Here is a 26,713-nt window from a genome sequence, read left to right on the forward strand (position 1 = left end):
CGAGTTCAAATTTGATTTCGAGCAATGCATATCCTGCAGAAATCTGAGATTTTTCAGATCGTCCCGCGTCTCTCACGAGCGCGAAACGATCGCATCGACGAGCGTCGGCGGTCAATAATCGCTAGTCGGTCGCGAGTGTGTTTCGAAGATGGCGCCGCATTTTTCCCCGAGCGTGCGAACGGAAGTCGCGTCTTGTTGAGACACAAAACGCAACTTTTCTGCATATCGAGCGCATCGCAAAGTATCCCGCGAGGTCGGAAAAATCCAAAGAGGCTCGTGTCGGTCACTCAATGACGTCAGGACCATGACACACGTGTTATAGTGACAACATACGACAGTCGCTCTACTGACCAGACTTTTCCAAGCGAAAAAATATACCCCCGAAAAGGAAAATATCGTCCCACGTGGGGACTCGTTTAATTACAAGTTACGTTGTTTGGATATGCGTCTGTTGGGTTAATTTTTCTTTCGGAACCATGGTGCAGGTGAGTGGTAAGCCGTCCGCGTGTTATCACGCCGTTATTCCGTCGCGCCGGCCGAAACCAGCGCATTTTTCTGGCAGGTCTATTGGGAATTTTTGATTGTTTTTTTTTCCGCTGTCATCCATTAGTAAATAGGAAAGATGGCAGCAGATTATTGCGCTTTTTTCCCGTACTTTCGCCAGGCGGACATTTTTCCGACGGTCTCGACCCGGCGCGATTTTCACCGCGAAAATCCCACCGAAAACGCCAACCGACCGCGATTCTACGAACGAAATTTACCGCGTTTTTCGTTTCTTGAATTAAACACCGGCCCTACCGGGGCAAATGCGGTTCGCGTTAAGCTTTTCTATCTCGGCCGACGCGAAGACTCGAGTGCGGACTTGGCGATGAGAACGCGTGAACGTTTTCTCTAAAATATTCCCATGCTCGTTGCGTATTCTATGTACACAAACAAAATTCGACGTAAATAAACAGTGGTTCGTCTCGTTAACGCTTCGTACCGCTTCACAATCACGAGGAAATTAATGGCACCGCTTGTAAGCACTCTCGACCCATCCTTTTTTCTCGTACTTTACCGGATAATAGTTAACGACATGTGAATTATTCTGACAACATCGCGTGTTTACAGGCTATCGACGAGATGGAGCAGAGGGATCTCCCACAGGCGTTCCGTCTGCTGGGAGAGATGAATGCCAATGTCCTGCAGGTGAACCAGCTGGTGGACAATATGCTGGTTCGCGTGAAAAACGGCGAGATCTCCACGGACAAGGGTCTCAGTTTCTTAGAGATGAAGTATCACATGTTACTCTCCTATCTCATAAACTTGACTTATGTAGTGCTGAGAAAATGTTCCGGGGAACGCATCGAGGATGATCCTTCAATTGATCGTTTGATCGAGATCAGGACTGTCCTCGAGAAAATCCGACCAATAGATCACAAGCTTAAGTACCAAATAGATAAGCTTGTTAAGACTGCTGTAACCGGTACTATTAATAGCGACGATCCCAGCAACTTCAAAGCAAATCCTGATGCTCTGGTTGCTAAACTGGATAGCTGCAACGAAGAGTCTGACAGTGAACACGAGGAGGAGACGGAAGGCTTCAAGTCAATACAGGCTAGGAAGCCAAATGTTTACGTGCCACCAAAACTAGCTGCAGTACATTATGGTCAGTTTTGTACTCTTTGATAAGGTTTTTGGTTGAAATCTTTAATTAAACAGCATTAGTTAACTTTCATTTGATTTTCACTTACATATGATCGAATTATTCATCATTGCAACATTGTTCAGTTGCATTATTGATTTTTGTCTTCCTTACTCACTCAGCCTTGTAATGTTTCACTCATTAACCGCACTAAACTATATACTGTAATTTCAGACGGCGATGAAACAATGGCGGAGAAAATCCGCAAGGCTGGCGAGAGAGCTCGCAGACGCGCCGTGTCTAACACAGTCCTGCGAGAATTGAAGGAAGAATATTTGGACGCACCTGTGGAGGATAGTCAAGGCTTGGGCGAGAAGCAAGTGATTCTGGGACGCGAGAATAAGCGAAAAATTGAATACGAAGAGAACTACATGACGCGTTTGCCGGTGACTAAGCAGGAAAAGCACAGGCGTCGTCAGATGACTACTCTGGGTACTCTCGGCGACGAGATCACCACTTTCGGAGAGTCATCTGCCAAGTCTGCTAAAAAGAGAAAAGCTCAGAAAAAGGGCAAAGCTAAAAAGAGTGAGTAATCTTTCCACAACTTCTCTGATCACCTCTCGATCGAATTGGCCACTAATCGCAAAATATTTTCGACTTCGTAGGTTTCAAGAAAAAACGGCATCACTAAGATGGCTTTTGGGACAACGCGAGAGCCCAGTTTCATACAGCATTAACGATTAAGATAAAAGGCAAAAAAGAAAAAAAATTTACTTCTGACTTCTTCTCGACAAAAAGCAGATGCCACTAATACTCGTTACTAAGTTAAGCTAAATAACTCGTAACATCTTAGTAATTAAAAAAAAGAAGACAACGTGTCGACGGTGGAGTAAAAATAGCACGATGGTAATTTATTACTGTATAAGACATACTAATGGTCGTGTAATTGATAATTATAGTTAATAATGATTTTAATCTTTAACTGTTGTCCGAAAGATCAATTTTGATCTATGGAGTACGAGCGATCCGTCGGGCGCGAGGACGGTACTCTTTCGAGAGACGAAAAACACGGTAACGAGAGATGTGAACGGGCACACACGAGCTTAAACAAAACGGAAATTATGTGTCGCATAGCGTAATTATATTAACACGTTGGGATCGAGTTGACGGATCACGGCTCCAAGATCGAAAATTGTGAATTACACGTAAAAGTTGAAAGCAGAACATTTTTCTGCTTTATTTTGAAATATTCTCCAGCTATATAGGGAAAAGGGATAACGATGGGAAAAGACAGAAGGGAGGGAAAAGGAGATAGGTAAACATAGCGGGAGAGACGATATTAAATTACTTGTTAACAGAAGCGTAAAAATCACAAGACATTCCAAGAGAAAAAAAGAGAACTGCAGAAGTTAGAAAACTCGAGATTCAGAAAATGAAAAACGAAAAAAAAAAGTAAGATAAGACGAAGACATTCTCTAGAACTGCACGCACTCGGCGCAACTTCCGAAGGAAAAATTAACTAAGAGAAAAAAAGAAAAAAAAAGAAAAGCAAAAAACGATACTTCGTCGTGCGATATCGCATGTCTTAGGATTTTCTCGCTGTCTTAGAGGTAGTGAAGTAGTTACTAGTTTTACTATTATACGTATGTTTCGTTTGTGTTTTTCCCCTGGTGAAACTGTTGAGGCTATTATATCTCGATGTGAGTCATGTTTTTACGTTAAGTCTCATTTCTCGGTTTCCTTTCGTTTTTATTTACAATGTGCTTGTGCATTGTATATATCTGTTGTTCTTCGTTTAAATGTAATTATTAGGTGATAACTCTTGGGTTGAGTCGTTAAACTTATATTGATGGTAATATAAGGATAACACGAGCGTGTCAAAATTCAAAATTGTCGTCAATTTCTCGAATTTGATTTCAATTGACTGCGTTTGTTTTTCTCGGGGAGGGGGAGCCTGTCACATATCATATATAACGGATATAAACCGACGAACGAAGATTAGGGCGAAAATCACTTCTGCAACGATAAATAAGATATTTGTACAATCAAATCGCGCGGGAACCGATCGACGTCGACGTCGCCGTTGACGGCGGCGTCGTCTGTTTCCCGTGCTTAAATAGGTTGGATTTTTTTAATGTTGTTAAAACATGGGTGCCTCGCGTGTGTGTCGGGGCGTCCCAATGAAATGTTCCTTTCTAATGTAGTGAAAGAGTCGAATAAGCGCGGAGAAAGGATGATAATTGTTCTATACAGATCGAGTGCGTTAGGTAATATATGTTAGTAGCCATTGCTCATACCTGCAGAAGTGATCCCGCATTACCTTCAAAGGAGTAAACTAATTCGCTGTATGCTGGCCGGGGGCTCAACCATCCATAGATATTATATTTTTTACAGAAGTGTTCATAGATTGAGCCAACTTGGCGCGGCGACGATGTCACACGCGCCCCCTCTTTTCGCAATCTGTGAGGACGATTTAAAAAAAAAAAAAAAAAAAGAAGAAGAAGATGAAAAACTAAAAAATGTGATAAATTATTCATGAAATAATAGTTAAAGAGAACTTAACAAAATAGCACAATCGCTGGGCATTATTTACAAGTGCTAGCAAGCCTAATGTCAGCAGCCTTGTCGTATTTGGTAAAAAAAAAAAAAAAAAGAATGAAGTTTATGAAAACGCCGAATCGCGGACGGATCGTCGATCGCTGACACTGATAAAATCGCCCTCGTCCATCGCGATGCTGTGCGACAACGCAATTTTTCACACATGCGAACAAAATCGAAATGTTGTCCTGACAGACAGACACACGTACACAACACGTACACACACACATACACACACACACACACACAAAATCCGTCCGACATTCGGCCTTCCTCATACTCCACGCATAGACGATAATTTTTGAAACACACCTACGACCGACGCAGCCGGCGAGTCCAAAACTCCTCCCGGACGGAACGACAGTGAAGCGTTTTTTATATGTACAGCACAAATATCTCCACGAAGTTTCGATTTGCTGCCGTATGCGCGTTGTTTGCGACGCGCCCGTATAATAGAGTCTATTTTACAATAGAAGAACGAAACGTTCTTTCGATCTCTCTCCGCGAGGCCTCTACGATAGTTTGTATTCGCCGTTTTTCTCGCGCGGTACGCACATATATATACACACACACACACATACATACGCGCGTTTTGGGCTCGCGGTCGCAGTGCGTAGGTGTGAAGGAGTATTCATACGATACACATATCCACACGCAACATATAGCAGCAAGGTAATAGGATTACATTGAATACACTACCTCAAATCAATAGAAATATGGATTTACAGTAATGAAATCACCGCGGCGGTCTCGCTCGCGTCGCCGTAAATGCAGTCTCCTTTCTGTTTTCAATTCAACACCGACCGGCCACCAAGATTCTTTTTATGGAATATTTCTAATTGGGACTTGATTGAAGGGTACCGCAGAGCGGATTTATTCGTCTCTGGATACGAATTCTTGCCTACCTGTGTTAAAGAAAGAAAGGGAAAGGGTGGTAGAGAAAGTGAGAGAGAGAGAGAGAGAGAGAGAAAGAAAGAGAGGAGAAAAGGACCTAGTTGAAGTGTACAAATAAATAAATATATATATATATATACAAAAGATGCGAGCGTGGCCGCTGCTACGGGCTTTAAAAGTAGTCCTTCAAATCCAACAACGCTGCCGAATGCCGAACTGAATAAAAAAAAGAAAGAAATATCAAGATATCTTTGCAGCAAAGAGAGAGAGGGAGGAAGAGACAAGGGAGAGACGAGATAGGATTGATTTATTGACTACATTCATAGTCTTGTGAGGATGTATGATGTTTGATTTTTATATCGGTGAACTTTTGTGTCATTTTATGTATACAAATAATATGACAATTCAACGTGTGAGCGAGAGCGATTGAGAGAACGGAGAGCGCGAGTAATAGAGAGAGGAGAGAAAGAGTTTACCTGTACATTTAACAAAGTGGTTATTACGAATGAATTATGATTATTAATTATTATTATTGTCACGGATTATACTATGATTATTATTATCATCATGTAGAATGCTTCTTACTGACTGAATAAAATGTTTTCAATGTCATAAAGCGTTTTTTTATTACTTGTGTACACCCGTTCACGCGAGACTCTTTTGCGTTTGATGACAGGCCTTTAAAGAGAATACAATTTTATATCGTCAAAAGATGCGAATCAGATGAAGTGGAGCGTATATAATTCAAATGTTTGATCTATAAACGGGATTTTTAAAATAAAACAACTATAAATACCTGAATGTCTGTGGTGTATAGAAGTATGAAGTTGGTAGGTTTACGGCGACTTTTTCGCCGAGTCACTACACATGTCATCTACAGTGCTTTTTATTAAAATTCTCTTATTAAAAAAAAAGATACATAGATCGCTCCTCCTCGTCTAATTTTTATAATTTATGATTATTACGCTTACATAAGGTCTGTTTTTTTCTCGAAAGAGATTAATGTATACTTAACTTAGAAAAAAAGCATATAGTTGAAATTTGGTAGAAGGAAGAGGAAAAGAGAATTAGTGTGCAAAATGGTGCAAAAAGTTCCTTAAAAAATAACAAATTTATACTTCACTGCGGTCACCAACGAAATACTATAAAGAGAAAATGCCTGAGAAAATGTATGCACACTATATCCGTCCTGACGGTAACGGCAAAGCGTGCACAGTTCTTGCTCATTCTATTTCCTTACAAGAGATAGTAAGTTAGAAAAGCACAGATGATCCATCGCTCTCTGTCTTTGTCGCACTACCGACGAGCGAATCGTACGGCAAAAGCCCCGAAAAGCAGCGGAACACAAGAACGCAAGTAGGACGCAGAAGTAAAAACGCCGTGAGAGAAATTAGAACGCAACGCGATAGAGAACGTATAGTCGAATAACGCAGGAACAACGCAATAAGCAACGACGCAATATGCAACGCAAGAAAAGTACAATAAGTAACACGGCTACAATGTAAATTATATATAATTTGCATATATGGGCGTTTATGTAATTATAGGTAATATAAAAGTCATGATAAATTAATGTGGCCGCGCGTTATCTCTGTCGCGTCATTGCTAGAAATCAACCGAACTCTCGAAATTATTTTCTTTCCGAATTATGAATATAAAACAATGTGGAAAGGAAAACAAGGGGGAGAAAGGGGGGGACGGCGACGTCTGCCTTACGATGACATCGCTGCTGGCTCGCTTCGTCGCGATTGTCTATTCGCTGGTGGTGAGACAAAGACCGATTCTTCGTTTTTATCTAACGAATCTAGCTCGCTCGTGAACATAGCACAGAATAGAACCAAATAATTATGGACATAGCACGGAATAGTACCAACAAATCGTGGACATTGGCTTAGTAATTCATGTCCATGAAAAATGGACCCAGTTGGCGCTTCGAATCAGCCAACTTTTCCATAACGCTGTAAATGCAGCCATGCCCGCTCTCAGGCTTCTCTCTGGTCGGTGCTGCAGTGCAGTGGTAGTCAGGTAGTGCAGTCCAAGTGCAGAGAGGAAAAGAATAAACCTGTAATTTCCGATGAAAAACCCTACATTATTACATGACGTTATTGCGCTTTAAGGTTAGGAATCGACATATCGATCAGAGTACTGACGCCGTTTCGGCAGCAACAAAAATGTAAGAGTATTCTTGTTATGTTGACATCTCGGTGGAGCCCTTCATCCTTCGTGTTCACCAAGTCGTGAGACAGTTAGCCCTGTATACGTCGCTTTCCCGCTAAAATGAGACGCTAATCGTGTTCCCGAAGACATGGCGCAGTCTATTCTCGATGCTCTGACAGGTAAAAGTGCGTCGCTACCTTAGTCGTATGTGGGGTTAACCAACCCTAGAAACATCAACAATCTCCAAAGCAGTTTCATGTATCTGTCAAATTCTGATTTTTTGTCTCTGTTTTACATGCTCAATCTTTTAGACGTGTTCAAAAAGTCACACATTTAGATTTTCACATCTGTACATGATTTAGTAAATACAAAAAATACAGGTCATTCACAGATATATTGTAAAAAAATTGGTAGATTTCCAAGCTTCTGTAACTAATGAATTTTGAGATCTTTTTTAAAAGTAACTCATAGTATATGATAAAAATTACATAAATAGTTAATAATAACGAATCAAGTTTGGTTAAAATAATTAAATCTGCAAAGATATACATATATATATATATATGTATATATAACATGGTTTGTTGCCAATGTTTACTGGACTTGTATAGTCGCTTAACATTTGATTTGATGTTCACAGTTGATTTTCTAATTATTAACTTTGTGTAAGTCTATGATTTACATTTATAATTCTAAGATGTTTTATATATGATATGACATATTGCCATTATATTTTACTAACTTGATATTCTTTTAGGTGTCTCATTAGATGGTTCTTCTGTGCAATCCTTGTTGGAATCTCAGACTTTAATAGCTGAAGTTGAGCAGTCAGGTATACATATATATATAATTGATATACATCAGTATTTATTCATAATATTTATTGTTTTCAAATCATCAATAATTCTTCATCAGCAATTGATCAAGATGAGGAGGATATATTCCAGTGTGGCAAGTGCAAGAGCCAGTTTACATCATTGCAAATGTTTATACTCCATAAAAGAACACATCAGAAGACACAGCAGCAGACTGTAGATTTGACTCAGTTTCTGACAAACGATGAAAGCCAAGTGATGCATACAGAAGACTCTGTTCAAGATGAGTCCCAGTACAATTCACAAGAGACGTTTCAACTTGGTGAACCGATTATTCTCGAAGAGACAGACATGTTATTTAGGTATATTGCATTTATCCTTCTTGTAGTATTGATTTTAACAATTACAATTATAATCCTGTAATATATTCATTATAAAGCACTACCTCACGACACTTTAATGGTGAATTTTTTACTTTTTATATTGAAATCAACAATTATTTCTTGCTCTTGTTATTACAGTGTGGACCAAGATTCTGCTAATTACTTCACAGCAGATTCTACATTCGGTGTACCCATCATTTTGAGCACTGAGAACTTGGACTCTTTCGACGACGCCTCCATCGATGGGACGAGGGAAGATTCGAACGATGTGCCAGCGTTACAGCTTCAAAGCGACATATCGCAAGAGGATGCTTCGAGTCAACCTGAACATGCTAACGCCTCATTGACGGATAATGAACCGTCCCTGACGGACAATAAGTCGCCATTCTTGGAGGACAACGAGCCCACCTTTGAGGACAACGACACATCCCTCCAGGATAATTTGCCCAATGAATTGGAAAACGACCAATTTGGCCAAGCACAAAATTTAAAGGTGTCTTGGGACTTTATTGCTTCAAATTGAAACAATAAATTTGATTAACTTGGAACAGTAGTGGTAATTCATAAATTAGAGCATACAGTAAACATTTATATTATGATTTATACTTGTTTTTTTCTTGTTTCAGTACAAGTGCGGCTATTGCAACAAGCAATTTGCGAAGAAATTCTATTGGCAGCAGCATGAACGCTCTCATACTGGTGAGAAACCCTATCAATGCGTAGTGTGTGGTCGTGCGTTTGCACAAAAGTCCAATGTAAAGAAACATATGTCTTCGCACAAAGTGTGGCCCGGCACCGCGATACACTCGTTACCACCTGAGGTAAAGCATTCTTAGTTCAAGTTGAATTTCTTCCTTCTTTTAATTTTACATTACTCGCTCGTTAATTTTCAAGCATTTATTAAAATTTTAATGAAACGAATCAATTTTAATTAAATCTAAATTAAATAGAAGATTAAATATTAATTTTCTTCAATATTTAATCTTCGATTTAATTTTTACATATATGCGGTCATATGTTTTTATCTCAAAACTGCATTTAGGTACCTCCAGATGGAAGCATCGACCGCACGTATCACTGCCAGTTCTGCAGGGAGACGTTCGACTCGTACAAGGCCCTCAAAGGTCACTTGATCGTCTCGCATATGGCGCTGAAAGTGTACAAGTGTGTGCAGAGCAGCTGCAGTATGATGTTCTCAGAGCTGGAAGACTTTCTAGAACACACGCGTAGCCACAAGTGCTCCGAGTATCGGTGTCATGTGTGTGGCGAGGTGTTCAGCACCCTTTCGGACCTTGGCTGTCACCAGTACGTTCACTCCGTCCAGAAGCAAAAAACCACGGAGAAGTACTACTGCTGCACGGTCTGCAAGTCGTCGTTTTCGAATCTGGAAGCGCTGCAACACCATCAGGAAACCACCACGCACGATTACGTGTGTCTGCACTGCGGCAAGAGTTTCCTCATCGAAAGGTTTCTGCGCCGTCACCTCAAGACTCACTCGACGTCGGCGAGATTCGCCTGCGAGGACTGCGGCAAGGCCTTCAAGACGGAGCAGTATTTGGCCAATCATAAGTTAATACACAGCGAGGAGACACCTTTTACCTGTCCGGTAAGTAAGATAAGAGAATGGTCGAGGGATAAGCTCATATTAATAATCCTTACATATTTTTGAAAAATTTAAAGTTTTGCAGAGGCAGATAATTTTACTATTTTAATAGTAAATAATTGTTAATAATTTAACAAATTTGATCTATGAATTTAACGTTGTGTTGCAAGTTTATGTTGCAACGTCTCTTTTCCTCACTTATATATAATTTAATATTTAATTTAATTATAATGAATTTTTAATAAAGTATAAAGTAAGCCGTGTAAGGTCGGGATTAATATTCCCTGTGCGATTTTACAGCATTGCCCAGCTCGATTCAAACGGAAAGACCGGCTGGGTCGTCATATGCTGATCCACGACCTAACAAAGAGACTCAAATGTCCGTTCCGCGGCTTCCTGGGCTGCATGAGCGAGTTCTCGCGACCGGACAAGCTCAAGCGGCACTTGCTGACGCACAACAACGTCAAGCGGTTCAGCTGCAGCCACTGCAACCGCAATTTCCATCGGGCGCAGGCTCTCAAACATCACGAAATAAATAAGCACAGCCTCAAATGTGACATTTGTGCCCATGTGAGTTTACTTTTCTCCTGCCGCGCGGCGATATTAATTTGCCGAGTAACTCTAGATCGTTATTTTCATTAATGTTGCAGGCGTTCAAGACTAAAGAGCAATTGATCACTCACAATTGCGAGCAATTAGGAGAGACCAAGAAGCATACGAGTTCGCAGCTGCCGAAGAAAGCGTCTGGATCTTTCAAGCCGAGGAAGCCCACCCCAAAGAGACAAACCTTATCAAAGACTGCAATCGCGCTTGCCGATAAAGAGAAGTCGGAGAAACTGAAAGCTGACGAAATACAAAGAAAAGTAATTCTTCATTCTTAATATTAGGATATTTTTGTATTTCCCAATTTTCTTTTTTTGTAAAATATTTCTTTTTCCATTATATCTGATTTCGGGATACCTTACAGATCGTCTCCGAGACATTCAGGTCCGACGACTTCAACGAAGAGCTTTGCACGAAGAAGCCGGGAAATGTGGTTTCCGCGTCGAAGGAGATCGAATCAACGACTGGCGAATCCAACGAGCGATCCGACTCTCCGGTGATAGACTTCGAGGACGACTTCAAGCGTGAAGTAGAGTTCTACTCGTCGCATCCGAACGAGTAGAGAATTTTGCAATACATATACATATATATACACACGCGTATATATATATTTTTTATTCATATTTAAATTATACATCAACTCTATAAGACATAAAACACCAGTCGTCTCGTAGCACGTGCAATGAGATCATGGGCGAAGTCATTCGCAGGTTGCATTTTATATTCGCGTACGATATTTTGTAGTTTACATATCTGTGATAATTGTATTATAAACGATCTATCGACATATATAAGTAACTTATATACACACGTACACAAACACACATACACACGCACACATCGAGAATGTGCGATCTCGTCAGCGTGCGATTGCCTCTATCGCGGTGAATGGCGCGATACAGCCATATCTGTCGGTCGTAATTAATACTTCGGAAGTATCCCTTGCAGAACGTTAACGTTCGTTGAACTTTTCTAACGATAGATTGTAAAAAATGCATCGCACGCGCGACATACCGAGCTGTAACGAAACGTTTGATATAGTGCGTCTCCTTAATTTATTTGTTGTAAGATAATAAATCTACCAGAAATCGCAAATTCGAAACGTGTAAATAAGTCTTGAGAAAGAATATCACTTTTATATGGAACAATCGGAAGCTTATTGCAACCGTCTTCACTGAGGATTCCCTCCTTCAATCTCTTCAAACGTGCAAGTCCTAATTCACGTTTCAAATCCGTCAATAAACCGTTTCCATAAACATCCATTAATTACTGCGTTCTTCTTTAATTACCAAGTCAAGTTACGTTGTAAGTTATCCTGTGCTCGAATTGATGGCGTGGCTTCTCATTAGGTTATCAAATTGAATTATTACCGGCCCGTCGACGTACGTTATGACGAGCTCTGCAAATCAAACGTTTCGTATTGTGAAAAACGCATGCAGAATGGAGAAAAGTCGCCGGGTTATTCCAAAACGGTATATTCTCGCACGCGAGTTGCGTAAGCTTCCACGCTTTGATAATATTTCGGAAGGAAGTGGTCGGTGAGACCGCAATCAGTCTCCTGGTAAGATTAAAGCTTTTAGTACGTGACAGTCGCTCGCCGTTGCGTATACTTTACGGTGGAAATTTGTAAGTTGCGTAACATCGACAAGTTGTTCACACTCTGCAAAAAGATCCCTCCAGTTGATGTACATTTTCGTGGCGATTAGCCGAAGAAGATATGCCTTGCCGTCAAACGTATGAGGTGAACAAACGGCAGTTGAACAAAGCTGCTCAACGAGACCAGTCGTACAGAAACTGCCTGGGTGCTCTGCTCATCTTCTTCTTCCTGTGCCTCATCCTCATCCTGGCCTGCATACCTTGGAAAACGCGAAATCAGGGAAGGTATAGCAGCGATGAATATAGCAAATACGATTCACAGGTAATGCCATTGAATGTAGATGTTTTCAAGAAGACATAGAGACACGGTGATGTTGCGAGAACTATGTAAGTATTAATAATGTTATTGAATGATTTCAAACACAGTATCACCACGGGGAACCCATAAAGGGATCAACAACCACTACAACTACTACAGCCACTACAACCGCTACGATCACCGAGGCGACATTAACGGGAATCAAAGATGTTATTATCATCGAAAACTCGACTATCCCCTGGAAGAAGGACGAAGAAGGATCTGATACTCACGAGAGTTACAAAGAAGGAAAAACCCAGAACAAAGTAACGGTGTCTACCGAAAAGATATTTAAGCCAAATGACGAAGACTACTCTACGGAGAAAGGCACGGAAAGTTTGGAATACATTACTGAACAACTCGAAGAAGGTAAAGGCGCGACTACGAACAAGGACATTTCGGTCGCACCGCGACAGACGGTTTTAACATCGCCGAGTGGAACAATTACAACTTCTGGCTATTCTTCCGATGAATATCATAGTTCGCAGAAGTCGGAACTTGGTATAGTGACTGATGATATTACAACTTCCACATCGTCCACTCAATCAGCCGATCACACGACAAGTGGAACTACAGTTTCTACCAGCGAGTATGTGGAATTGAAAATTAAGGACATAACTCAACGCAACGTTACATCTTCAACTTTATCAACTCGGCGCGCCGAGGAAATTACAACTGATAAGTATTCTTCCAGCGAATATCACAGTTCGGAGAAATCAGAACTTGATATGACGGAGGATGCAACTGCAAATCCTACCGATGGATATCTAATGTCAGAAATCAACGACACCACTGATAATATTACACATTTGACATCGTCAACTCGATCGACTGATCTTGAAGAAAATTCTACGGGCATTCACGAGATATCAAAAGCCAGTGTTGCTGCTGTGACCTCGACGATGACCCCTTCGACAGATTTAGAAGAAAGTACGAGCGTTGAACATTCCTACGATGAACATCATTATCCGCAGGAATCGCAATCTGTCGTCACGATAATTTATCGTACTGCCCAGACTACAACAGCGGCTACAACTCGTTTCGATCCTGAGGAAGATGAACATACGGGATATTCTACTGACCAATATTTAAATCAAGAAAAAGAATCTACAGGATACGACGAGACATCAGTTAATAATGATGACGTAATAACTGGAAGTTCCCTTGTCACAGAGGATTACACTCCGTCTCTGAACAAAGACTCCCCTGCAACTACGGACATTATAAACGTAATGTTTTTAACGCTGTTTTTAAAGTCATAAGTAACAGTTGGTTAATGAGGAATTAGTCTATTAAACTAGATTAATTATTAATATTTTACAGTCTTAGTTTATAAAGAGAATATAGATACTATCGATATATGGTATTTCTTATTATTAGCGTGAAAAAAAATTCTCATATTCTCAACATTTAATTATGCAGGAAGCTGAGAACACGACGTACGTCACCACAAGTGCAAGGAGTCAAAGCAAAAATGCTGAAACGTTCGCCGATGGCTCAACTGTTGTTACAACAGAGAAATCTTCCACGTACAATTATACGAGCGCATTTAATTCTTCTACGTCGAGCATGTCAAGAACCAACATCACTTCATTTTATAACAACATGACTACAACGGTATCGCCACTTCCCGACGAGGAAAAAGACATTTGCAACACGGAGCACTGTAAGCGCATCGCCAGCAAAATGTTGTCCTACATGAATCACTTAGTTGATCCTTGCGACGACTTTTACGAGTACGCCTGCGGCGGCTTCGAGGCGAATCCGCAACTGGTAGACACCGACTTGATGCGACAGTCCAACAATTATCAGCGGATTGCGAGTAAGCGTTTATTGATATTATTAATTAATAGTAATTACTTAATCGATATTAATTAATTAATTAATTACGTTGAGAGGGATGAAACATCATAGGGAAGAGCTGATATGTTTATTATTAAATGTCTTACGCTTTACTTGTTCTTCTGTGATCGCTTGGAATCTGATTCCAGGACAGATGGTGAAGGAGAAACGCGAAAATATACATTCGCCTTTTGCGACTTATTACGACAGTTGCGTGCAATATGAAAGAACTGTGAACTTCAACGAGAGAGTGGAGATGGGTAAATTATGGGAGACTATCAAATATTTAATAAAATAAGCCATTTATCATTTCCTGTGCAAATAAGTAATCTGAGATGAAAATCTATACACACACACACACACATACACACACATAAACGTGAGAGAAGTAGAATTATAATATAATTTGTGAGCGATAATCACACGTTGTTATGATTGTTAATGCATTTGCTCACAGCGACCAATGCGTTGAGAGATGTGGGAAGATTTTATATAAACGCCACTTGGCTTAACAATTACACGGACTTCACTAATTTGTTCGTCCAATTAATGTCACATCACAGGTGAGTGCTTCAGGAAACGCGCTAATAACACGATGAAGATCGTAACTCAGGACCATTCTTGCAGCGCTCTTTTATTCGACGTTATGCCGAAATTCGACGAATATTCGACCAATTTCACGCTACAGATAAGCCCTCCAAAGGATGAGAATCCTTTTATGACGGAACGCGCAGACGATCTATGCTCCGAAGACGAGTTTGAGACGGAAAAGCAATACGTGAATCTCACAGCTTTGTACGACAGTTATAAAAAGTGCAATGTACGCGCGTCTCTCGAATTACCGAAAAGATAAATTGAGCATAACTGTAAATTTAATTCTTTGTATGAAAATGTGAAAGGATCTAGGATTTCGTACTTCCTTATTCGTAATCTCTCTTAACTCTCTCTCTCTCTCTCTCTCTCTCTCAACTTCTTTTTGCTTTACTCGATTGTTTTATGAATACATGAGAAAGGTAACGATAAGTAACGTGATAAATAATTATTGTTTTTCACAGAAAAATACTGAAGAATTTTTGAGATCCATCAAAGAAGCGTTAACAGTATTCAGCGTCTTCAAGGGTTTGAACGATAGTCACTTAACATGGGAACAGCAGTCTCAATATATAGAAAAGACCGTCCACGACATCGATTTTATTATAATGCAAGGATATTTTTCGGTAATTACCTCTATAACTCTGTATATGCCTTCGTAACAATATTTATTCAATGATAAAATATAATCTCGTATTAATTCCGCAGCACTTTCCTTCGAAGGACAAAATCCAGGAGACCTATGCGATGAATATCTACTACAAAATTAGTTTGAAAGATTTGCAAAGGAAGAGCATGCTTGTAAGTACAAAAATGCTGAGGATTTCAATCACTTCTTAGCGATATAAAAGGAAAATAAAAATGTGAAGACATTCTCTGAGTTAAATAAATGTCTTAAATTTTTGTTTTAGCAATCTTGTATCATTTTTTTTTTTTTTTGATTCTTTCTCGTAGGTGAATTGGACGCAATTGATTCATTCGCTAATAGGAACGGACATAATGGAAACGAACTCGATAAATAACAATGATTTACACATTTATTTATACAATTCATTGATAAACGGTTTGTCTGGGCTAGAAAAATTCGCTGAAGAGGATCCAATGAGCCTGAATAATGCTATTATGGGGTTATACGCACATAAACTTTATCGCGAGGTAATAAGAAACGATACTTTATCTAATCATTCTGTTTTTGTAATAATGATATTAAAATAAATTAATTTAATTGCGTTAAGGATCAAAATCTCAATCAAACCGATATCACCAATGTCAATGTTAGTCGATTACTTCGCCATAATTTTGTATCTTACATCGATAAATTATTTTATTTTATTTATATGTAATAAATATTGTGCAGTTGGTTCTGTCGAGACGCAGTGACATGAAGAATCATTGTCTGCAAGTAGCTATTAATCTTCTACGCTTAGAAGCGTCCAGTTTATACATTTCGTCCTTTTCCGACCTGGAAATAAGGAAGATGAACGAATTGGTGAGTGAACTTAACTACAGAAAAGTGAAGTGTATATCACAAATATATATTAAATATACATAGAAATGAGTGTATCCCATTTTTTGCTCGAACATGTAATAATTATTTACTACAATAGATAGACAATTCGTTCAAAGATCTGAAACAAACATTAAAAAAGAACACAGAAGGAATGGAATGGACCCATGAAAATGGACGAAATGCTTTGTTGGACAAAGTCAACAGTCTCAAGCTCAGCCTGCCTGCCATTTCTTACTACAGAGATAGAGATTCACTCTACACTGATTATAATATGTCGCAGGTAACCGTCATTATTATTTATCAGATATCCATACATGGAAGTAAAATATTTCAATGACGAGAACATTCGCTCAATTTTCGTGTTCAAACTGTTAAAGATTTGTCACTGTAGGTGACTATTTTTTATAGTTACATCTTGTACATTAACAATGAACTTTCAGGTTATTCTGTACAATAATTATTTCAACAATTCGATGATTTTGCTGAAAAGACACAGGACCCTGATGTACTCCATACTGAGAAGACAAGTTGATGAAGAAAGACGAATGTAAGATATGAATAATTCGTTATTCAATATCTCAATTGATTCAACGTTTAGACTTTGAAACGCATGATGCGACACAGATAATTTCTTTCATGTTTTAAATATTTCCCGATTCAATTCTATTGTAGTTGGGCGCATTATACGACGCCTTTTCAGTCCAAAGCTCGAGTGGTATATAGTTCGAACCTTGTCGTGATCCCTTACGGCATTATCGATTGGCCTTCGATAAACGATGAGCATATATTGAACTACATCCTGTTGGCGACGCTCGGAAATTTAATAGCTCATCAAATCGCCCATCACTTCGACGCTAATGGTAACACAATAAAAAGTCATAATTATCTAATCCGACAACTGGACAATCCTGCACTGAACATTAATTTTGATAACTTAATTTTTTGACCTTGTTGCTAATGACAATTAGTGTTCTCTGTAAGTTTTACTTGCATTCCTTCTTTTGAAAAAATTAATAATCATTTGATATTGCAAATTTTTAACATTTATATTCTATAAATTCTTAATGGACCAAATTTTTTTCTTATGTATTGCAGTTTTACAAGACCGTACATTAGCTCGAGTCAAGAATGACAATTTTTTTTCCTAATGTTTTTCTGCGTTGAGTTCTTCGATTATTCGAGAATTATTTTGTTTCTCTCGTCTCAGGTTTATATTCTTTGGTGTCGAACAAGAACGCAATATACGAAGATGACACGGGCGATATAAACTTAGACGATTACATCAATTGCCACAAGGATGACTTATACAAAGAACCTCTGAACTTCACATTACCTCTCACCGAGCAAACCGTGTCTCTTATGGTATGTTAATGTTCATACAATTATTAATTTCATATGATCAATCGCACAACGTGCTCTATGATTAAAGATTCTATGATTAAAGATTACATTGCAACATGTAATGCACATAATACTCTTAGAACGAGATTGCTGAGGAACTTTCGTGATGAGGTTTAAAATAAGTCGTCGATATGTTTTTGGTTTAAGTAACTTAATTTATTAAGTCGTTCGCAGACGCAAGAGATATCGACACTTGAAATATGTCCTAGATCCCGCGATTGACCTTGAACGAGCGGTTGTCTGATGTCATGGGACTCAGACTAGTCTATGACACTTTGGCTCTTACGAGATCGAATGCGGAAAAGCGACTCCCGTGGATAAAACTCCGCATCGAGCAATTATTCTATCTCGCCTACGCTCAGGTACTGTTCTCACAGTTCGTTTTATTAGCAGCAGTTTTTTTTTTATTTAGAAAGGTCCTTTTCTAAACCTCAGAAGCTTTCAGAGGTTCTCAGACCTTTGGACGATAGCGTCCATAAAAATTTGAAACGTATTTTTAGATAGATTTTCCATTATACGATCGAGGAATTGTCATGAATCTCTGGATCGTTGGATTTTACATCACGAAACTTTTAGACTCTTCTGGATCCTTTGAACTTTTTCGCTTCAGAATCTATGGGTCGTCAGAGTTATACATAATCTGTGCACTTTCTATTTGCAGCGATATGAATACTTAGCGCTTAATACTCAATATTTCAGAATTATTAGGTCGATGCACAAAGAGTTCGTTTTGCACAATTTTCTTCTATCAAAATTCATTATCCATCGAGCTCTACTTTGTACGAAGTTACAGTTTTTGAGGATCGAGATTGGAAAATCTTTCAGATAATGGAAATACGTCAATCCCGACCAAAAATCATTCTCGAGTCGCATAATTTTGTCTGAATACTCGTTCATTTAATGAACATGACGAATCTTTCTTACATCAATCTAACGCCTCAAATCCGACGACTCTGAGATTCGAGAGGATCCAGACGAGTGTCCCTAAAACTTTCTTTTCGTCGTCAAGACGGCCCATCGGGAATGATGCATCGGACTTATCGAACTCTCACATTCTGCCGTTTGCAGATGTATTGCACGAAATCATCGCTAACGTCGTCGTACGTGTCTCTGTACGAGAACGAGGACCTGCCGAGCCGGATCCGCGTGTTTATCTCCGTGTCGAACAATCTTTTCGTCGCTAACGAGTGGAATTGCCCGATGGGCTTGCAGATCTCACCTACCAACGTTTGCAGCGTGTTTCCGTACATAGACTTGAAGACCACGTAGGCCTTGTTGTGAGGATCGTTCGCGGAAACGTGACTGCATGGTTGCCCGCAGACGTTACGATCTAATAGATTTATGAGAACGATCGGAAAGTCTAATCGACAAAAGGAAGCGTGAGACCGCTAAACTACGCGAGATCCTACGCATGATGTGTAGTCGAAGAAAATCTCCCCGATGCGCTTAGATTTCTTTTTCTACCTTTTCGTCAAGATTGAATTAGATATGTTGATCTAGATGTAGGACTTCACCTTGCAACGATGCAAGATAAAACACAGATTGTGAGGCTTGCATCTCTAATTCAATCCTGAAGAGAATTGCTTCTTTCTTCCATCTCTTACAGAAGAAGAAACTTTCGTGCAATAAATATTTATATGTACATGTGTCACATGTCAAACTTAAAAACAATGCTTCGGTAAATGCGTAACCGCAAGCGCATCATCTGTAAGATACTATTAACGCTGGGAAAAGAAGAAAGAACACTGGCAAACGAACTTTGTCGCAAATACATATGATAAGTAATAATAGGTTGATATGAATAGGATAGCAATACGACAACAAAATAATTACTTTCGGAACGTTCTCGAGACATAAGTTACGCAATGGCGATGCTCGATTCTCATATAACTGAGCAGTCAAATCGAGACGTCTGCGGGCTGGGTTTAAATGGTAACATTTAATATTTATTCTCAGGAACGAAGTAACAGCTTTAGGGGAGATTCATACCACGACACGCGACAGGTAGTCAGTAGTCAGTTCACGCACACACGCATCGCATTGTCACTTTTCGGAATCCTACGAATTCCTACACGCAATTCTTCTATTCGACTAGAAAGTTTCATTAGTTATATAATTCACCATCGTCTTCTTCAATTCGGTAGTTTTTTTCGTTTGCCTTTCAGAGATCCTTCTTATCCAGTGCTTCCACAGATCTCGTACGGCGAGCCATATCCACTGAAATATGTATACATACACACTTTTATAATATTAATTGCGTGTTTCGCTATAATGATCGTGAATTCAGCTGTGACAGATGATCAAAAGAGGTTCGAGAGATTTCGAAAGATATTAAAAAAAAAAACTCGAAAAAAGCGAAGAAATAAGAAATACGGAATTAATCGGTAGAAAAAAGATGAGATAGAATGAAAAATACAACAGAAATTTTTAATGGAAATTATTTTTTTATAGAGACTTACAATTTTTTAAGCAAAATTTTTATATATATATATATATATTTTTTAAATTCTGAAACACAAAATTATGCTTATGTATTAATATATATTTCAATATCTAAGAATTTAAAAAGAGAAGCAAAGATCCGAGATCAAGGTAATATTTTATTTCTATCTTTGATCCAAACAAAATATTCTACAGTCTCGAAATTTAAAAATCTAATAGATTTGAAGGATGATATTTATTTGGCCATTATATGAGAAAACTTTATAATTCATATAAGTTTTCGTTGTTAAGAACACTAATTAAACTCAAACAGTCGTGTTAGGCTAATCAGAACAGATTTCATAACGACAAAGTAGTGACGGATGAGTGCTTAGTGAATTGTCGCAAACTCAGCAAATTGTTGGAGAATGCTGTGTTATGTGCGTATGATGTGCAAGAATACGAGAATCAATTGTCAAACGTACCGTTGCAAGACGTTACTTCCGTGCCAAACTTACCCAGATGGGACACCGACCGTTTTATAGTGGTTTTCTTTCCCGTCTGCAACAATCAGCACCATGCGTACAAAAGGAAGCAACGAGTTAATTACAGATATTAATTGTCGACACTTTGGTCAATCGCTCAGGTAACACTTGGGGCCATTATGAATAAACTCGTGCGAAAGAGAGATAAGAAAGGAGAGAGTTTATGCGATACTCCCGTCCTTATTATTAATCCGTCGTTTATTTCTCGTTTTCTCGTTGTTCCTCGTTGTAGATAATAAAAGAATTGTGACGACACAAGAACAATGCAAAATTTAAAAAATTCAACAGCACAATCAATGCGATGGCTAGTAAAAGAAGGGGAGAGGAATGAGGAAACTCTGTTTTGCGAGCAACGCGTTTAAAATCTTCACGACGTTTTGCGAGATATTGAGAGTAATCTAGGACATATAGGATATAATTTTGTTGGTTTGGCTGGATGAGTTTTTCTCAGTCAAGCGAAATTCCAAAGTAGATGTAATTCATATGTCGAACACGAAATACACGATAAATTATAAATAAGTAATTGTTAAAGCGATTACAACTTGGTTCTTATGTTATTTTAACATAAGGTGAAGGTAGTCTGTAAAGACTACTCGGCATTCTCCTCGAAACAGAGTTTTCGTTTGCGCGCTGCTCTTCTTACGGCACAAGAGATAGAAGGAAAACTTGCAAATACAATATTACCTCTAGGTACTGATGCCACAAAACACAGCCGTATACGCAAAGTACTGAGACTAATGATTGGCAGAGCAGCCACAGGAGGATGTTAAGGGCTTGAGTACGCTCGAATAGGGCCGCACCGTGACGTATACACAGTAAAGCTTCAGTCACCATGATTGCTCCGTAAACCCAACACTGAGTTCCCACTCGACTGCACGTCGAATCAGTCACGTACATATAATACTGTCTGTAATTAAAACAACATACTTATTGAATACCACTTATTCGTGTTTATTGGATACACTATTATATATTGGATACAATATTATCTTGAGCATACATAACATGCATACAGCGTCGAAGATTGCTCTGTGCTTACCTAACTGATGGCGCAACTATGACGCCAATCAACACTAGTCTAGCCACGACGAATGGATGCGACGGCGGGAACTCGTAGACGTGTTTCAAGAAGAATGTATTCAGCTCAGAAACTTGCCAGAATATCACCAATTGACACAATGCGACCAGTCGCATGTGAGTGCAAGTTGGGTCTAACCACCTGACTGACGTCCAACTACCAGGAGTGAACTGCAGCATTGCTCTTTTTAATTTGCCGGTGGTGCTCTCGATATCACGGATGCTAACCCATCTATGTTCCAGAAAAATAAAAATTTTAATGCTTATCCAATTTTTACTAGGAAACGAGAAATACTCATAAAATAATTCAAATTTGAACCACTATTTTCATATAGAGAAAAAGAAAAACTACAGTTAAGGATGCAAAAGTACAATTTTAATGACAAAATACAGAGGCAAAATTGTACAAAAAATAATAATCCTATAGACAAAATAATTTCAATTAAAAAAACAGGGCAAATGTAAAATTTGGATCTCCTGAATCTTCAAATTTGAATTAGGCTTACCTGTATTCTCTCATTTCTAAAATAGAACAGATCTTCAAGCCGACCCAAATACCCAATCCGTTGCACACCAGAACGTCCAAAATCAGCGCATCCCACCAACACTCAACGAAGTTCGGCAGCAGATGAGCGAAGGCGATTTCCGTTACCTCCCACATAACACTAATAGCCCATAAAATGCCAAGATGACGGATCAAGATGGCTTTAAAGGCCCAGCCAAGGAAATGGGCGAGTGCGAACACGTCCAGATGATTCCAGATCTTTTCCAGTGTGACGTCTGAACAGTTAACGCCGTATTCTTTGTCCATGTCAATATGGAAAGACGCGAGACTAGGATCTACCCATATCAAGATCCTCTTGACTGTCTCATAGTTTTGGAATAACATGAACAGTAGACCCATAAGGTAGAGTACGCTGCAACCGAACACTATCCGCCACACCACTGGATGAGGCCTAATGAATGGGCCATTGGGAAACGTCAGGACGGATACGATGAGGAAGAAGAACATAACGCACAGCATACCCGCCCACATATTTTCCTCTACATTGGTGGTATTTCTGAAATTGAAGATATTCAAAGGAATAAAAACAGAATACAAATATATATATATATATAATAATAACAAATATATATAATAATGGAAACAGAACATTATTGTGTGCATGACTTAAACCCATAAGATACATATTCTTAAATGATCTTTTTCTAATTGACTATTAGCGATGACAGAAATTGCTATAAAATATATACAGAAGTTAATACATTCTTTTATATAATAAGATAATTATATATTTATCTACTGCTGCCATATTAGTATACATTTTTTGTTACAACTAAGATTGCAATTTAGGAAGGTGTCAGAGAAAGAAAGCATTAAGGATAGAATTAAAATAGCAATAAATTACATAACAATTTACATAGAGTATATTGTGAAGCAAAAGTACAATAGTAAATGGTTTATAATAGACAAGTCAAGGACAAGTCAACATCAATTTATGAAGTTCACAAGATATTTATATACTCATATAGATGTTATACATCCATGTTGCAATATACAGCTGTGATAAATTAATTAAGTTCTCTTTACTTGTCCTTATTTTCATATAAAAATTAGTCTCTGATAGTCTAGTAAATAAAATTAAAAAATTAGTCTAGTAATTCTATATGAATGCTGCATTATCTCATTTTAAGACGATGATTTTAGGACAATATTAATGTATATTTGTAAAGCTAATCTGACAAATTAAATAAAGAACTGTTGTTTCAAAATATCTTGTTTTCAAAATATAAATTTGCAGACAAAATAAGTATTATATATATGAAATTATATCTTAAAAAAAAAAAGGAGGCATCAGTCAAGTACATATCAAATTACAATCACTAAATAAGATTATAAAAAAATGATCTCAAAGTGAAATAGAAAAATCAAAGAATTCACAGCCTTATTTTGTGAAGAAAACAATTAAAAAAGCATGAAAAGTAAATAAGCAGAAATCAAGAGATAAAAAATAAAACTTTCCAACAGAAAGGTATGCTGGTTAATCATACTACAGTAATCACATGACAACAGAGGTCATAGGTCGCGAATATATATCAAATTACCTGGTGAAGGCTGAGTATATGACTGCGCCGATGGAGATGAGCAGCAGAGTGATGGTATGTGGTTTGTAGAAGAACTCAATAGAGATATCGTCGACGGGTCTTTCATTAATATTGGAGAAGCTATCAGTCGTGATGCGAAGTCTGTGACTGTCTACATAATCGGTCGTAGCAGAGGCAACATGTTCGCGATCCCCACTGGGGGCCAACCTTTCCAGAAGTGTTGCGCTTGGCGATTCCTCGTCGTTCGTCATGCTTATTTAATTATGCGTCACTTTTGTGCTCAATGTTATGATGTTATTTCCTTAACTGTTGTTAAATAAAATTATAAAATATTTAGTAATTGTTACCAAATTTGGAAAATGATTAATGAACTAAACAATTATTTTCATCAACAACCAATTTTATGACAGCAATAACTGTTTACGATCCAAATCAGGTGTTTATCAATAACCGACTAATTGTTCGTAATCTTTTGGTTATAGAATAATAATTGTCCAGTAATTAATTATAATTTTTGGCCATCAACTAAGTAGTTGATAGCAATTAAAGAATATAAATATTACTTTAATTGTCCATTATTTTTTGTGGCGATGGAAGTGTCACTATTGCCTTAAGCCTAAGTCCTGGTTTGCAATAAGTGTAGTAAATCTTTAGCATTATTTTCTAAACTTTTAAAACAATTTTAAATGCAAGAAAGCTACTTATAATTGTTTAACAAAAACAGCTGCTTTGCAACTGTTGCAGAATTTATAAATATAATTGGTATATGTTCTTAAATTCAGTCAAAATAAAGAACATATATCAAATTTACAAGTTTTATGTTAATTGCCAAGCTGCTTTTTGTGTTAAATATAGTTAATATTTCAAGGTCTGATAACTTACTCATTAGAGCGATAAATATTCAATTAGTTGGACTGGCAAGTAACTGAATAATTAATCTATTACAATAGTATTGCAGTAAATTGTTAGTTACTTTAATTAAATAATTGTGTAGTTATTTTTACATTAAATAACAGTAACCGGTGTAACTGTTAAATTAAAATAGTTTAGTTCGTTACACTAGCTCGACAACCGCACCTTTCTTGGAAACTTACGCTTTATCTCAAGCACGCTTCTTCAGCATCAATACTCGTGTTCTCACGCCGAGATTATACAACCTTCTTTGTCCGACGCTTCCTCGTAACCACGTCGCGATACACTAGATTCGCTTCGCACTACAAATCGTGTGCAACTTCACACCGGTGCGGTGAACGTTTGACCGCTGGTCAAACGACAGACGGAGAGGGTGAAACGTGCAGTGGATGTCGCTCTCGGTGTTTCCGCCTTAGAAACCGAGCCGTTCCATTGGACGCTGCACTTCGAGAATCCTAAGCGTATTCGTTCGTGTTCGCCATTGGCGCGATTGTCTTCGTATCGGCTTCCAGCGCCAATTCAAACAGTCCAGACGTAAGTCACTGTGGATCGGAATCGATCGATTGTTTCGCTCCACGTAATTGCGAAGGCGATTTCAAAACGTTTCAACGCGCATGCTATCACGAATCGAGACAAAGGGACTATCCTTAGAGGTAATCCGACAGTCCATTATTTCACAATGTTCTCTTACGTTTCATACAGCGTGTTATTTTGCGTTATCACACATACGCATTGATACGCGTTTATATATCTCGTAGAATCTAATTGATATATGATATATATCTTTCAATTGATATATATCTTTGGAGTCGAGGTTTTATTTTTCACGCACAAAAGACGCGTACAATCTTATCTTATTCTGCGAGTTTAGCAGTCATTAGTTAAATGCGCAGTCACGAATATTGAGTCATGTGAAGTCAAACAGCACAACACATCCCGGGATCATTCTGAAGATATTCAAAATTTGCCTGGGAAATATCCCAGGCCAGGACATCGAGAATGATCTCAGGATAATATGTGCTATCTGAGTGAACGAAGGCTAAAGTGGAGAATATCCGGAACTCGACAAAATTAACGAAACATGACAAGATAATCTGGCGATCGCATAATTTTTTGCACGAATACTCGTCACGGTTGGCCACGTCTTCCACACGTTTACCACTCGGAAAGAAGACGATAACTCAACGTTATCGATGAAACCAGTCGCGGACGATTCGACCATATTTGGGAGTCATTTTTAAGCGAGTACACAACGCGACGCGGCGCGGCTTTGCACAACGGTCGCAACATCCCACACACGGACATGCGAAGGATGCGGTGACATGATTCATCCGGAATGGATCTTTTTTCTTTTTAAAAGCCGGTTCTAACGGTTTAGCGCCCGATAAGCCGCTCGCGTCGAATACAATACGCGGACTCATCGTGCGGACGAGACGGTGTTCTTTTTTCCCTTTCTCTCGACATAACCAAAAAAGATCACGGAGCATTTGTATCTTCGAGGCGAGCCCATGAGAAGGTTAAACATTCGAGCAAATGACTATTAAAAGTAACAATCTAAATGAATATCGCCTCGAGAGTTGTTTGATTGAATTTATTTGCAACTTAACAACGAATAGCGGGTTTAACTTAAATTCATTAGGAATATATATATATATATATATCTAAAAAACACATTAT

The 26,713-nt window shown here is 38.5% G+C and overlaps 4 protein-coding genes across 6 annotated transcripts; 3 read left to right on the forward strand and 1 right to left on the reverse strand.

The window, feature by feature from the left end:
- The first annotated feature begins 176 nt into the window (after positions 1-176).
- LOC105189295 (neuroguidin) lies at positions 177-4,277 on the forward strand. 3 transcript variants are annotated; one of them, XR_850247.3, is made up of 5 exons: positions 617-1,018; positions 1,111-1,648; positions 1,859-2,209; positions 2,290-2,530; positions 4,019-4,277. XR_850247.3 is itself a non-coding variant. In XM_011151306.3 (4 exons), exons 1-4 carry the CDS (start codon positions 477-479, stop codon positions 2,313-2,315), a joined length of 924 nt encoding a protein of 307 aa, XP_011149608.1. In that variant the 5' UTR covers positions 177-476; the 3' UTR covers positions 2,316-4,277. The 3 variants fall into 3 exon arrangements, 2 of the variants coding, with proteins under 2 accessions (XP_011149608.1, XP_011149607.1); XM_011151306.3 differs by lacking the exon at positions 617-1,018 and adding an exon at positions 177-485 and having other exon boundaries at positions 2,290-4,277; XM_011151305.3 differs by having other exon boundaries at positions 2,290-4,277.
- Positions 4,278-7,172: 2,895 nt separating this feature from the next.
- On the forward strand, positions 7,173-11,943 carry LOC105189294 (zinc finger protein 341). The gene is made up of 9 exons (XM_011151304.3): positions 7,173-7,452; positions 8,031-8,105; positions 8,189-8,450; positions 8,610-8,964; positions 9,098-9,292; positions 9,514-10,077; positions 10,375-10,644; positions 10,725-10,937; positions 11,042-11,943. Exons 1-9 carry the CDS (start codon positions 7,422-7,424, stop codon positions 11,237-11,239), a joined length of 2,163 nt encoding a protein of 720 aa, XP_011149606.1. The 5' UTR covers positions 7,173-7,421; the 3' UTR covers positions 11,240-11,943.
- Positions 11,944-11,996: 53 nt separating this feature from the next.
- Positions 11,997-19,782, forward strand: LOC105189292 (endothelin-converting enzyme 2). Its single transcript, XM_011151299.3, has 16 exons — positions 11,997-12,595; positions 12,700-13,860; positions 14,054-14,453; positions 14,623-14,733; positions 14,931-15,036; positions 15,101-15,293; positions 15,529-15,690; positions 15,773-15,865; positions 16,019-16,219; positions 16,422-16,553; positions 16,672-16,854; positions 17,015-17,121; positions 17,247-17,434; positions 17,782-17,936; positions 18,185-18,337; positions 19,044-19,782. Exons 1-16 carry the CDS (start codon positions 12,395-12,397, stop codon positions 19,242-19,244), a joined length of 3,747 nt encoding a protein of 1,248 aa, XP_011149601.1. The 5' UTR covers positions 11,997-12,394; the 3' UTR covers positions 19,245-19,782.
- Positions 19,783-20,096: 314 nt separating this feature from the next.
- Positions 20,097-25,416, reverse strand: l(3)77CDf (phosphatidylserine synthase 1 homolog l(3)77CDf). Its single transcript, XM_011151302.3, has 7 exons — positions 25,219-25,416; positions 24,125-24,430; positions 22,525-23,079; positions 21,981-22,250; positions 21,626-21,848; positions 20,882-20,957; positions 20,097-20,192 (listed from the first exon to the last, which is right to left on the reverse strand). The coding sequence occupies exons 2-7, from the start codon at positions 24,373-24,375 to the stop codon at positions 20,137-20,139; spliced, it is 1,431 nt and encodes a 476-aa protein (XP_011149604.1). The 5' UTR covers positions 24,376-24,430; positions 25,219-25,416; the 3' UTR covers positions 20,097-20,136.
- Positions 25,417-26,713: the final 1,297 nt, after the last annotated feature.

This window comes from Harpegnathos saltator, unplaced genomic scaffold, assembly GCF_003227715.2.
Source record: "Harpegnathos saltator strain DR-91 unplaced genomic scaffold, Hsal_v8.6 scaffold403, whole genome shotgun sequence".
Classification (NCBI taxonomy): Eukaryota; Metazoa; Arthropoda; class Insecta; order Hymenoptera; family Formicidae; genus Harpegnathos; species Harpegnathos saltator.